At 39.1% G+C, this 14,243-nt stretch overlaps 1 protein-coding gene across 1 annotated transcript in view; it reads right to left on the minus strand.

Moving 5' to 3' along the window:
• ADGRE3 (adhesion G protein-coupled receptor E3) overlaps nucleotides 1-14,243 on the minus strand; it is a 33,219-nt gene that overhangs the window by 11,923 nt on the left and 7,053 nt on the right. Inside the window, exons 3-7 of the mRNA XM_081230845.1 lie at nucleotides 13,649-13,804; nucleotides 10,463-10,500; nucleotides 5,966-6,149; nucleotides 2,889-3,005; nucleotides 1,230-1,414 (exon numbers count right to left, since the gene is read on the minus strand). Coding sequence (XP_081086971.1) covers nucleotides 1,230-1,414; nucleotides 2,889-3,005; nucleotides 5,966-6,149; nucleotides 10,463-10,500; nucleotides 13,649-13,804 — 680 coding nt within the window. The remainder of the gene's footprint in view (nucleotides 1-1,229; nucleotides 1,415-2,888; nucleotides 3,006-5,965; nucleotides 6,150-10,462; nucleotides 10,501-13,648; nucleotides 13,805-14,243) is intronic.

The following is a 14,243-nucleotide window of genomic DNA, read 5'->3' on the forward strand; positions in this document are numbered from 1 at the left end:
CCCACTTAATTCTTATTTTCTTAAAAATTAAAAAAATTTTTATTTATTTTTTCCAGCCTTATTGAGATTTAATTGACATATAACATTGTGTAAGTTTAAGGTGTATGATGTAATGATTTGATATATGTATACATTGCAAAATGATTATTACAACAAGGTTAGTTAACATCCATCACTTCACATATTTACAGTTTTTATTTTGTGGTGAAAACTTTTAAAAGCTACTCTCTTAGCAACTTTCAAATATACCATACAGTATTGTTAACTAGAGTTAACTAGAGTTAACTAGAGTCACTATTCTCTCCATTACATCCCCAGAACTTATTCATCTTGTAACTGGCAGTTTGTAACATTTGATCACGATTACCTCTTTCCCCCACCTTCTGTCGCTGGCAACCACCAATCTGTCCTTTGTTTCTATGAGTTGGTTTTTTCATATTCCACATATATATGAGATCAGTCAGTATTTGTCTTTCTCTGTCTGACTTACTTCACTTGGCCATAAGGTCTTCAAGGTTCATCCATGTTGTCAAAAAAACGGCAAGATTTCTTTCAACTCTTACTTTCTAAACAGTTGACTATGTCTGGCTATTAACCCTCCTGCCTTTAAGAGTTTGGGCAGAGAATGGGAAAAGGCAATGAATTATATAAAAGTTTTTCTTCTGATTGAATTATGTAGTCTTAATAATTAATTCCAGGCTTTTGTGCAATAATAAACACTATTTCTCCGCTTAAATTTCACAGATGTAGGAGATACCTGCAATTAAAAAAATTCCACGAACTAGAATCATGCTGCCCAAGAGAAATATCATATGAGTCACTTATGTAATTTGAAAATTTCTACTACCACACTAAAAAAGGAAAAGAAACAGGTCAAATTAATTTTAATAAAATATTTTATTTAAAGCACTATATTCAAAATAATATCTTTTAATATGTCAATATAAATCAATACCTGTAATCAGTATAAAATTATTGAGATGCTTAACACATTGTTTTTCTTACTAAGTCTTCAAAGTCTGGAAATACTGAATCTAAACCTGGAAATACTAAGTCTTCAAAATCTCAGTTCAGACTCACCCTATTTCAAATGCTCAATAACTGTAGTTGGCTCCTGGCTATGATATTGCACAGTGCAGGTCCAGAATCATTGACTTGGGAGTATTTAAAAATTGTTTGGTCTGACATCCATGAAACCTAAGCAAGTACAAATTGCAGCTTTCACCCACCTTCACGTGCTGGAAACTTAGAATCACAGGCTGGGAGAGAGATGTGTTCCTTTTGGGTCCAATAGCAGCACTCACTACCTGGGAGCTCAGGTAAACTTGATCTTTCTCATTCACCTCTTCAAAAAAAGTTGCATTTATGATGTTTCCAAGAGAAGAGTATGAAACAAAGGCAGCTGCACTGGGACCTGAGGAAACAGAATAATGGAGTCTTAAAAAGTGCCACCTTCCTTCTGTTGCCCTTTCCCACTCCATACCTGCCAGACTCCCATGATCGCCACACCTGGGCTCAGTTGTGCCTAGGAAGTTTACTTTTCCTCTCCTGCTCTTCCTACCCAAATATTCACAACTCCTACTCAAAGACCCAGCTCCAACCCAGCCTTTGGCTTGGGAAGTCTTCCCTAGATCCTCAGGCAGCTTGATGTGTCTTTCTCAAAATTCGTATTTCAAGTGCAGTCCCTGCCGTGCCAAAGAGAAAACAACTGTCCATTAATTATTTCCTGTGGATTAATCCTATTTTTCCAACAGGCACTAAACTTACTGAGTAACTAATACCGGATACTTCATTTGGAAACCACAGGGCTCCTAGCACAGTGCCAACCAAGCATGTGGTAAATGATGAGTTATTTTAAAACATCTTTATTTTCTAAAAAAGTTTAGCTTATATTTCAAACACTTAGAAAACTATAAAAAAGACATAACAGACATTTACACTCAGATTTAAAATATATTATAGTTTTGTCGTATTGGCTTCAGAATTATGTATTTTTTAAGAAATAAAATGTTTTAGATATGGCTAAAGATCCCACTATTATTTAATTCTCTTTCTTCCTTCTCGAGAAATAACCACGGACTTGAAGTGGAAGTGTGGCCTTTCCATGAATACATTTGTAATTTTACTACATAAGCATGTTTCCATTATAGTAAACAGTATTGTTTTCTGTGTTTAAAAATTCACATAAATGGTATCCTACATTGGGTATTCTTTTTTTTTTTTTTACTTAAAAAGATTATTTATTTTATTTTATTTTTGGCTGCACTGGGTCTTCATTGCTGCGCGCGGGCTTTCTCTAGTTTTGGTGAGCGGGGGCTACTCTTCGTTGCGGTGCGCGGGCTTCTCATTGCGGTGGCTTCTCTTGTTGCGGAGCAACTCAAGCTGCAACAACTCTTCCCTGGGTCTTCAGCCTGCTGGCTAGATTTTAGACTTGCTACCCTCCACAATCACAGGAGCTAATTCCTTAAAATCTCTGTCTTTGTCCCTGTCTCTCTCTCCACACACACACACACACACACACACACCCCACTGGTTCTGTTTCTCTGGAGAACCCTGACTGATACACCTACTGATGCTTCCTTGGATCATCTCCCAAATAAAATCATTACAATTGAACTCCTTATACTTGTCCATGGACTGCTTCTGAGCGAACCTAAACTGAGACCCAGGTAGAACAACCCCTCAACTGCAAAGAAGTCTCTTTCATGCTGAAGAATAGAAAGCCTCTACCTTAAAAATATTTTTTTTTTAAGGAAAAGACTCAAATGACACAGTTTTAGGGTAACAGGCCCATTAGGGAGGAGCCTATTGTGGACCTTTCCTTACTACTCACACAGTGATATTGCTCTGCGTGTCTTAGGGATTCTGCATGCAGCCACCACATGTACCTTGTGTGTTTCCCTGGATGACGTCACTGCAATTTATATCCATGGAGTTCATTTGGGCGTTCAACTTGAAGGTGACTTCCTTGGAGCAATTGTCTGTAACAACTCGAGTTTCAACAGCTGGTAAGAAAACCAACGGACAAGCTTACCATTATTATAAGTTTTAAAAATGTGCATAGCTACACAAAAAGCTCAAATTTACTGAATGTCTAGGATGTACCAGGCACTGGACTAAGATCCTTATACATCATCATCTTATAACAGCATCATATAACGCCATGAGGAACCATTGTTCAGATGAGGAAACTGAAGTTCAGAATTTAAGTACGACTCTAACTCCTGAAACCAAGTTCTTAAATAATATTCCCTAGCATATTGTCTTTGAAGCAACAATTCTGTTTCTAGGAATTTATTCTAGGAAAACAATCATGGATAAGAGGGCAGAATTAGCTACAAGAAAGATGTAGCTAATTTCACAGCAGCAAAGATGATATTGGTGAAAAATGGGAAGTGACCTAAATGTTTAAGAAGGAACTGGTTAAATAATTTATGGCTTATCTCTTTAATGGGGAACGATGCTTCCAGTAAAAATGAAGTCGCAGAAAAGCAGGAAATAAGGGAATTTCCTGGCGGTCCAGTGCTTAGGACTCCATGCTTCCACTGCAGGGGGCACGGGTTTGATCCCTGGTCGGGGGAACTAAGATCCCGCAAGTCACATGGCATGGCCAAAAGAAAAAAAAAAAAGAGCAGGAAATAAGCTCATGAAAATATTTATCTTAAAAATCAGACAGTCTGAGACTGGTCATGAGTTGGAAATTATTCAATCTGGATGATGAGCGCAGTAGGCTTATTATGTCTCCCTCTGTATATGTTTAAAAAAAGTTAAAAAGAAGCAAGTAACAAAATAGCACTTAAAGAGTGATACTATTATAAAGTAGATAGGAATATAAAAAATGATACTATTTAAATAAAACTTTATAATACTAAAGAGTGGAAAGTAGAACAATCAAAATTATAGCAATTACCAGCCCTAGTTGTAAGTGTATTATATGCAGCATTATTATCTCATTTTATAGATGAGGAGACTAAAGGCCCTGAGGTAAGGGTACTGGTCATCGATTAAACAGTTAGGAACTGGCCAAATCAGGAAAGATGAGAGTTACTTGTAATCTGGTTTAATTTTGAATGAAATTGTGCAGATTCTGGTTTCCCAGGAAGGTTAGACACTGAATTTTATTTTATTAAAACAATTTAAAAAATTATTATGTTTTAGACTATAAAGTACTTTATCATGCAAGTTGGTAAAACAAAATGGTTAGTTAGGCATACACAAATACACTGACATCTCTGAGCTGAATAAAAAGCACAGCAAACAGCATTTCTGGAGGCCAATAGAGTGATATGTATCAAAAGTCTATAAAATGTTTTTTTCCCTTTGACCTAACAATTCCTCTTCTATAAATTTATCCTAAGAAAACATCAAACAAACACACAGATAAATTTTCAATGGTCTTTGTCACGGGGTTGTTTGGTAACAACCTGCATTTACCAGAATAGGGAAATAAATAAATTATGGTATAAATAAATATATAGTATAAATAAATTATACATACAATGTAACTCTATAAGCCATTGAAGACAGTAACATAGGTAATGATGATGTATATGATTTACATGGAAAGATGTTAGTAATGTAGTGAGTGAGAAAGCAGGTTGTGCAACCGTATGTAAATTGTAACATACACAACAAACATGTGTCTCTTCATCAGACATGTGCCTACCTGGGTATCAGATTGGAGGATTGGGTTGTGGGCAGATTTGGGTGGTCTCAATTTAGTTTTGTGTACATGTTTTTTCCTAATTTTTTAAAAATTTAATACTTGGCTTTTCTATGGTATTTTATTTATTTTTATTTTCAAAAACAAAAATTGTATATATTTATGGTGTACAGTATGAAGACTTGACACACACACATATACATAGTGAAACGATTACCAAGGTCAAGCTAATTGACATATCATCTCATCACATAGATATATAATGAATATGTGTGACTAGTATAATAAAAGTTTTTTTTTTTTTGGCTGCGCCGCATGGCTTTCAGGATCTTAGTTCCCCAAACTCGGGTCCCGGCAGTGAAAGTGCCGAGTCCTAACCACTGGAACGCCAGGGAATTCCCTAATAAAAGTATTTTTATTTTAAAAATATATAGTAAGATGTTCCTTCTGGGATGGTTTAAGTAGCATCACTGTGACGTGTGTTGTTAAGTTACGTAAGCACTGGTTGAAAAAAAACCAAAAACCTAACTTCAAGCCAGAATCCCAGACTCAGGATTAGAAACCACTGACAATTTTTATTTATTTAAAAAAATTTTTTTAATTAAAAAAAATTATTTTTATTAAAAAAATTTTTTGGCCATGACAGGCGGCTTGTGGGATATTAGTTCCCAGCTCCACTCGGGTCCTGGCAGTGAAAGCACCAAGTACTAACCACTGGACCACCAGGGAATTCCCCCACTGGCAATTTTAAAAAACAGCTCTATGGAGGTGTAATTGACGTACAAAACATTGCATGTATTGGGATTCCCTGGTGGCGCAGTGGTTGGGAGTCGGCCTACCGATGCAGGGGACGCGGGTTCGTGCCCCGGTCCGGGAGGATCCCACATGCCGCGTAGCGGCTGGGCCCGTGAGCCATGGCCGCTGAGCCTGCGCGTCTGGAGCCTGTGCTCTGCGGCGGGGGAGGCCACAACAGTGAGAGGCCCGCGTACCGAAAAAAAAAAACCCCATGTATTAAAGTGTACAACTGGAGGAGTTTCATTGAGTGTATACATCTGTAAAACCACCACCACAATCAAGGTAGAGAGCATTTCTATCACCCCCAACAATTTCTCCAAATTTTTCTCATGCCCTTTTTTCACCCCTTCACCTGCCCTCTCCTCCCTGTCACTATAGATTAGTTTGCATTTTCTAGAATTTTATATTAATGGACTCATGCAGTACTTATTTACTTTTCTAATTGCTCAATCCAGACCCCAGTTAGTAACCAAACCCTGTGTGTATCATGCCTTATTGTCTTCTTACCCACAGTACGGTTTTGGACTTTCTGGAGTTCTTGGTCTGGGGTTTTCAAGGCAGTTTCTAGAACAACTGATTCCACTTTCTGGAGAATAGATGTGAACGTGGCTGTGATGTTTCTCCTCTCTTCCATTCCCCATACAGTCTTATTGGTGAGAAGTGACTCGATACCCTCAACAACCTGTTGCATCTTTGAAGAGATAAAGAATTAAAAAAAAATCCAATCTGATAGGTCCCACATCCAGAGGGTCAGAAGAAAACACAAGAAAGCAGGTGCTGGAGCCAGACAACTAGTTTAAATCCTGACCCCACAATTCACCTGCTGAGCAACCTTGGGAAAGTCACTCAGTCGCTCTGTGCCTCAGGTACCCTGTTTAGAATGAGGACAGAACTAAGACCCCATAGAGTTTTGGGGAAGATTAAATAAGTGAAGAGATGCTACGTTTTTAGAACAGTGTCTGTGCCTGGTAAACACCATATAAGTGTTAGTTATTATGAACATCTTTTACCAACAAGGAAGTGGTAAGGTTTCTAGAAATAGACCGGTGGTTCTTAACTGGGGGCGATTTTGATCCCCAGGGGATCAAGTTAGTGACAATTGAGTACATTCATGATGTTGTGGAATCATCACCTCCATGTAGTTCTAAAATATTTCCATCATCCCCAGATAAAACCTATTAAAGAGTTACTCCCCATTCTCCCTTTCCCGAGCCTCTGGAAAGCACAAATCTGCCTTCTGTTTCCATGGATTTGCCTATTCTGGACATTTCATATGAATGGAATCATACACTATGCGATCTTTTGTGTCTGACTTCTGTCACTAAACATAATGTTTTTAAGGTCATCCATGTCGTAGTGGGAATCAGAACTTCATTTTTTATGGCTGAATAATATTCCACTGTATGGATATACCACATTTTATTTATCCATTCATCTGTTGGTGGACATTTGGGTCATTTCTGCCTTTTGGCTATTGTGAATAGTGCTGCTAAGAACATAGGTGTACAAGTATCTATTTGGGTCCCTGCTTTCTTCTTTTAAAAGTTTATTTTATTGAAGTATAGTTGATTTACAATGTGTTAATTTCTGCTGTACAGCAAAATGATTTAGTTTTATATACATTCTTTTTCATATTCTTTTCCATTATGGTTTATCACAGGATACTGAATATAGTTCCGTGTGCTATAAAGTAGGACCTTGTTGTTTATCCATTTTACAATATATATAATAGTCTGCATCTGCTAACCCCAAACTCTCCTTCCATACCTCTCTTACTGCCCTCCCCCTCCTTGGCAATCAAAAGTCTGTTCTCTATGTCTATGAGTCTGTTTCTGTTTTGTAAATAAGTTCATTTGTGTCATACTTTAGATTCTACATGCAAGTGATATCATATGGTATTTGTCTTTCTCTTTCTGACTGACTTCACTTAGTATGATAATCTCTAGGTCCATGCATGTTGCTGCAAATGGCATTATTTCATTCTTTTTATGACTGAGTAGTATTCCATTGTATATATATACCACATCTTCTTTATCCATTCATCTGTCAATGGACATTTAGGTTGTTTCCATGTCTTGGCTATTGTGAATAGTGCTGCTATGAAATAAGGGTATATGTATCTTTTTGAAGTATACTTTTGTCTGGGTATATGTTTGGGTCCCTGCTTTCAGTTCTCTTGGGTATATTCCTAGGAGTGGAATTGCCGTGTCACCTGGTAATTCTATGTTTAATTTTTTGAGGAACATGGAAGTGACACTTTATAATGAAATGCTCCTGTTGATAACATGATTATTTGTTCATTACTTCAATGGACAGTTGCTGAGCTCCCAATGTGGACTTGGTCTGATTCCTGCCCTCAAGAAGCTCACTGTCTAGAGGGTGACAGCACACCATGTAACTATTATCAATCTGATGGAGATAACGATGGATAACATAGATGGAACATGTATTCTGGGTCAGGCACTGTGCTAAATACTACACATATATTACCTCATCTAACCTGCTCATCTATCCAAGGGTGCCATTACCACCCCCATCTTACAGATGAGTAAATTGATCTTGAAGAGCGTGAAGGTTAATTTTATGTTTCAACTTAACATTGTTTTCTTCCTTCAAACTCGAACGGAAACATCGGCTCTTCCTGGGTCTCAGACCTCTGGATTCAAACTGGAACTACACAATCAACTCTTCTTGGTCTTCAGCTTGTCGACTACAGATTTCGGGGCCTGTCAGCCAATTCCTTATAACAAATCTCTTTATATCTTTTCTCCTATTGGTTCTGTTTCTCTGGAGAACCCTAACACAGAGAGGTCATCATTTTGCCCATGTCACTTGCCATTGTGGTGCTGGGATTCAAACCTCTTTCTACACTTCTAAACCCCACATCCCCTACTGTGAGAACATAGTGGGGGGATATTAACTAAGATGGAGGAGTTTAGGGAGGCCATCCAGGAGGACACGACACCTGAATTGAGTCTTTTTAAAATTAATTAATTAATTAATTTTTGGCTGTGTTGGGTCTTCATTGCTGCACGTGGGCTTTCCCTAGTTGTGGCGAGCGGGGGCTACTCTTTGTTGCAGTGTGCGTGCTTCTCATTGTGGTGGCTCCTCTTGTTGCAGAGCATGGGCTCTAGGTGTGCGGGCTTCAGTAGTTGTGGCGTGCAGGCTCTAGAGCACAGGCTCAGGAGATGTGGTGCATGGGCTTAGTTGCCTTGAGGCGTGTGGGATCTTAGTTCCCAGACCAGGGAACTAAGCTCACAGGCTCATAGGCTCTAGAGTGCAGGCTCAGTAGTTGTGGTGCACGGGCTTAGTTGCTCTGCAGCATGTGGGATCTTCCCGGACCAGGGCTCGAACCCATGTCCCCTGCATTGGCAGGTGGATTCTTAACCACTGCACTACGAGGGAAGTCCCCTGAATTGAGTCTTGACTAAGGAAGAATGGGAGGAACCAGCCAGGTGAGGAACTGGAAAAAGGAGTTTCAGGTTGAGAGAACAGCATGTACTTGGAGGCCTGGAGCTTGGGAGGGCAAGGCATGAACAGTTTCTCTGGAGTAGAGCAGGGTGAGGGTGGGGAGTGGGGCAAATAAGGGGCAAGTCCATTCTGCTAGACTATAGATTCTCAGAGACATGGATCATTCTTTTTGTTAAAATTCAGAGTCAGTTTACAGACACTAAATGATTACTACCTATCAGGCATTTTTTTGGTTTCTCTCTCTTAATTGTCCTACAATATCCATTTCCCCCTCTTACTTTTAATAATTGAATGAATTCCTCATATTTTATCTGGGCCATGCTACCCAACCACAGACCATATTGTCCCAGCCTCCCTTGCAGCTAGGTTTGGCTCTGATATATGCGACTTCCGGGTTGTCACCTTAAGACATGTCTCTAGGGACTTCCCTTGTGGCTCAGTCATTAAGACTCCACCCGCCAATGCAGGGGACATTGGTCCGAGCCCTGGTCCGGGAAGATCCCACATGCTGCGGAGCAACTAAGCCCATGCACCACAACTACTGAGCCTACACTCTAGAGCCTATGAGCCACAACTACTGAGCCCGTGTGCCTAGAGCCCATGCTCTGCAACAAGAGAAGCCACTGCAATAAGAAGGCTGTGCACCGCAACCAAGAGCAACCCCTGCTCGCTACAACTAGAGAAAGCCTGCGTGCAGCAATGAAGACCCAACGCATCCAAAAAAAAGAAAGAAAGAAAAAAAAAGACATGTCTCCAAGGAAGTTATCCTGACATTATTAGCATATCAAATAGTGAGTAGATGAGGAGAGAGGCCCTCTCTCTACTCTCCCCTCTTCACCTTGTACTCCAGAGAACTTGCCCTTGGCACCCTCTTCCCTCTATCCACCAGTACGAATGCAGCATTGCAGCAACCCAGCTTTGGCTATGCAGTTGAGGACAAGATGCCAGGGGATGATGGAGCAACAGTATGGAAAGACCATGGGTACACTTAATGGACTCATGGAGCAGAATCCCTTCACCAGCCTGGATTCCTTGCCCCTGGACTGATAAGTCAGAAAATAATAAAGATCCATCTTTTTAAAGCCATTGGATATTTGGGCCTCTTTGTTAAAACAGCTCAGCATATTCTAATACAGTCTTGCTTAGTCTGTCTTTCTTGGTTTGGGATAGATCGTCTCTTTAGGGGGCAGACACACACATACCTATATACACATACACATACACCCTTATTTACATACACACTGTATCTATCTATCTCTATAGTGAGATATGTAGCAATAAATATACATACATATGATATATACATGTATATATCATAGTTATATATAATACATATTAAATAACATTATAATAATATAATTAACATATATCAAATATGTTGTCATAATATATATTATATATTTTATATTATCATATATATGGTATATGACATATACAACACATATAATATATAGTATTCACCTCCATTTGCTAGCTTTGAGATTTGTAAATATTTGTTACCTGGCTAGGTTCCAGGATTCAGCTTCCACTCACCTCTTTCATGCTACTGGTTGTCTCTGAGCGGGTGGTTTCTGAAAAAGACAACAAAGGATATTACTGTCGGAATTGAAAGTAAAAGTGTGGAGAGGTTGGCAGGTAAGGTGGGTAACTTTGCATCTAGAAGGTCTGAACTCATACACTTTATGTTTCCTGACAAGGTCATTTGCTCTTTTGGGGGATCAGAGTCCAAATTCCCTGTCGTGGTATAGAGCAATGTTTTTCAACTTAGAGTGATTTTGCCTCCAGGGGACACTGGCAATGGCTGGAGATATTTTTGGTGGTCACTCATGACTTGGGGTGGGGGGTGTTACAGGTATCTAGTGCGTGGAGGCTTGGGATGCTGCTTAACACCCTACAATGCACAGAACGGCTTCTGACCACAAAGAGTTATGGGACGCCAAATGTCAATACTGCTGTGGTAGAGATACCTTGGCATAGAGGAAGTGGAAAATTGTAAGCTTCAAATTCTTTCATTCAGACCTGGCTGAACATTATAACTGAAATTGCTGAGGAAACAGAAAATTCGGTGCTTCAGGTTTTAAAATTCAGCCTGGCTGGGAATTATAACTGAGACTAGAATGTCAGCTGTTAATGGGACCTTTGTATATTGTTTCTTGTATTGTACGTTGTGAGGATAATCATCTTTATTTTAGAAAGACGAGAAAAGTCTAGCAAATGTTTACATATCTGTTACCATCATACTGAGGTTAAATCTATACTTATTCTGTGTCTTGGTTTTCAGCTGAGTCTATTTGCTAAAAAGAGCAAAGAGTTTTCCTGTACATTGAAGGTTTTGTCTTAAGAGTTCAAGAACTTTTACTTACAGCCTGAGTCTGAAAATGTTTGTTATTGGAAACCACATTCATTGTAGAAAAACATGCTTTTGGTTGAAAGCTCTATACTTTTTTTGTGAGGGCTTTCTTGGACGTACCAACCTTGGTGGTAACTAACCCTGGATGGACTCAATCCATATAAAAGAGCTCTTAAAATTAGAAAATGTCTTAAAATTAGGAAAATAGCTAAGGCATTTCTCTTTCTTGTAAGATAAGGTGAGTTTAACAGATTAACATCATAACCCAGGCAAAATCTCAGCCTGTTTATACGTTGTCAACAGAGATGCCTGCTGCCTAGTAAAACACTAATTCACTTTGGGTTCAATCATATTCTTTCATTCATTTACTCATTAATTCATAAATTCATTTTAAATTTTTAATTAATTTTTATTTTTAATATTTAATTTTAATTTTTATTAATTTTAATTCATTTATTCATTATTTAATTCATTAATTCATTTATTGATTGTCTGAATTAGTGGTGGACTTATGGCACAGCAACCCCTTCCTACGCACCCCGTGCTCATTTCTGTCACCTTCCCCACCTGGACCTCATTTGGAGCACATGCAGCTCCAAGACCCTGGTGTGGGCTCCAGCTTGAGACTTGGGGAAATAGGGTAACCTGGGCCTGAATCTTGCAGGAGCACCTCCCATTGGTGGACAACATACTCTTGATATTAAAGAGCAACCTGAACTTTTCCAGACCTTTCTATCTGGAGCAGGGTTGTTAATGTAGTTTGGTTTTCCTGAGAATCAGATGAAAATCTAGCAATATTAGCAAATAGTTATAGGTACTGCACTAAATGCTTTAAATGGTACTATCTCATTAATCCTTGCAATAGCCATCTGAGGGCTGTCTATCTTCCAAATTTCCAACTCTCATCAGATGGACCCAGCTTTTGGGACCTGGTAATACCACTTCCTCTTCTGTCCCCCTAGGTATAGGATGGCTACAGATTTCTGCTATTGCTAATCCCTGGGTTGCTTCACTGTCCTTTTGACTTCTCAGCTCTTCCTTCACCAGCACCAATTCTCTATATGAAATTACTTATGTTTAAAAGACCTAGTGTGTTTCTGTTTTCCAGGTTTGGTCTTGACTGATAAAGAGGAATAACTGATTATTACTATTATTATTATTATTGCAACAAAAAATCATGCTTTGTCCCTTTTATGGCTTCCCTGAGACCCATGTTGCAGTGTAGCAAGTGGCTGAGTGTGGACTCTCAATATAGGCTGACGCAAGTTAAAAATCATCTTATTAGTTGGCAGACCTTGAACAAGTTACTTAACTTTTGGGTGCTTCAGTTTCTTTATCTGTAATAACAGTGCTTACCTCATGTAATAAATGAAATAATGAATGTAAAGCACTTAGTGTTGTACCTGGCACATAGTACAAATGAAATAAATATTATCTACCAGTATTATTGTTTCTCCACAAATCAGTTTCCTAGAATTTAGCTTTAAAGACCCTCTCTCTTATGATTTCAACTGTAGTCAATACCTCATGGATAGTCTGCCAAGTCCCATGTTTCTTATGTATAGATCTTCTCCATCTATATGATTTCTATGACAGTGATTATGCTTATCCAAGGTCACAGATCTGAGGGTGGGCATATGACTCAAATTGGGCCAATTTGTACATTTCCAAGTAATATGCAATTATGTCCAAGAGAGAATCAATTGATCCTTCTTTGGGTGGTTGGATCAATAAAAATGGTAAGATTTGGAGCTGTTGGTGGCCATATTTCCTGTCCTGTGGACAAGGAGTCAGAAAAGGCAGTTTGCAATGAAAGAGAAGAAAGGAGCAGACCCAGAGTATGAGAGACTGGGGGTGCTCTGACAGTGTTTGGTCCCCAGCTTCAGTTCATTCCAGAATCCCACCTGTATTATTGCCCTTGAGTTCCAAGACGTTTCCACGCATCTTTATCATAAACTCATCTTTTCTGCGGAAGTTAGCCTGAGTGGGTTTCTTTACTTTGCAATTCAAAGAATCTTTTCTCAGCCACAACCCTGTCACCTCCATCTCCAACTTGCCTTCTTCTTCTTTTTTTGTTTTTGCCACACAGCACTGCTTGTGGGATTTAGTTCCCCACCAGGGATTGAACCCAGGGACATGGCAGTGAAAGGACCCAGTCCTAACCAGTGGACCACCAGGGAACTCTCTCACTTGGCTTCTTAACCCCATTATTTCTATAAACTTCCTTCTTTCCTTTTCCCCTCCTCTTTCCATCACCCGTTTCCCTCCAGAAAATAGACATGGCCTGACCCCACCACAAGTATACATTTTCTGGTGTTAGACTCAATTAAAAATTAGAAAAGGAGACAAGAAGACAAGAATTTTCTTACTCTGACAAGTGTTCTCATTGGAATTATTGAATTGTGCTTTCCCAGAGAGGAGTTTATATCCAGCGTTACAGCGACAGTAGAAACTTCCTTTGATATTCTGACATTCAGCATTCACACCACAATATACACTAATGGGTGGTTTACATTCATCAATATCTGGAACACAAAGGAGAAATTTGGTCATTCATTTGACAAAGATTTATTGAACATCTAAATATGTGCCAGAAGCTGTATCGTTTCCAGCAGGGTCTATCCTGGCTTTCCAAAACAACTCAGTTAAACTAATGGTTGTCTTGGTTCTTTCCTTTCTTTATTGATTTTGGTTGGGTTCTCCAAGAAGCAGACATTGAGACAAGGATTCAAGTTCAAGTACTTTATTTGGGAGATGGTCCCAGAAAACACTGGAATGGAAATGATGAAATGAAACAGGGAAGGGAAGGCAGAAAATAAAGGGGGTATTATCCAGGAAATTTCTACTGCGGGCGACTGAGGCTCAATTCCTCTGGGAATCTCTGAGAGGCGGTGTAGAGCACGCACTCCACGTAAGCCTACCTAAGGAGTGAGGGAGCTGGGGTATTTATCCACAAAATCTTAT

Source organism: Mesoplodon bidens (genome assembly GCF_964165515.1).
Source record: "Mesoplodon bidens genome assembly, chromosome: 4".
Lineage (NCBI taxonomy): Eukaryota > Metazoa > Chordata > Mammalia > Artiodactyla > Ziphiidae > Mesoplodon > Mesoplodon bidens.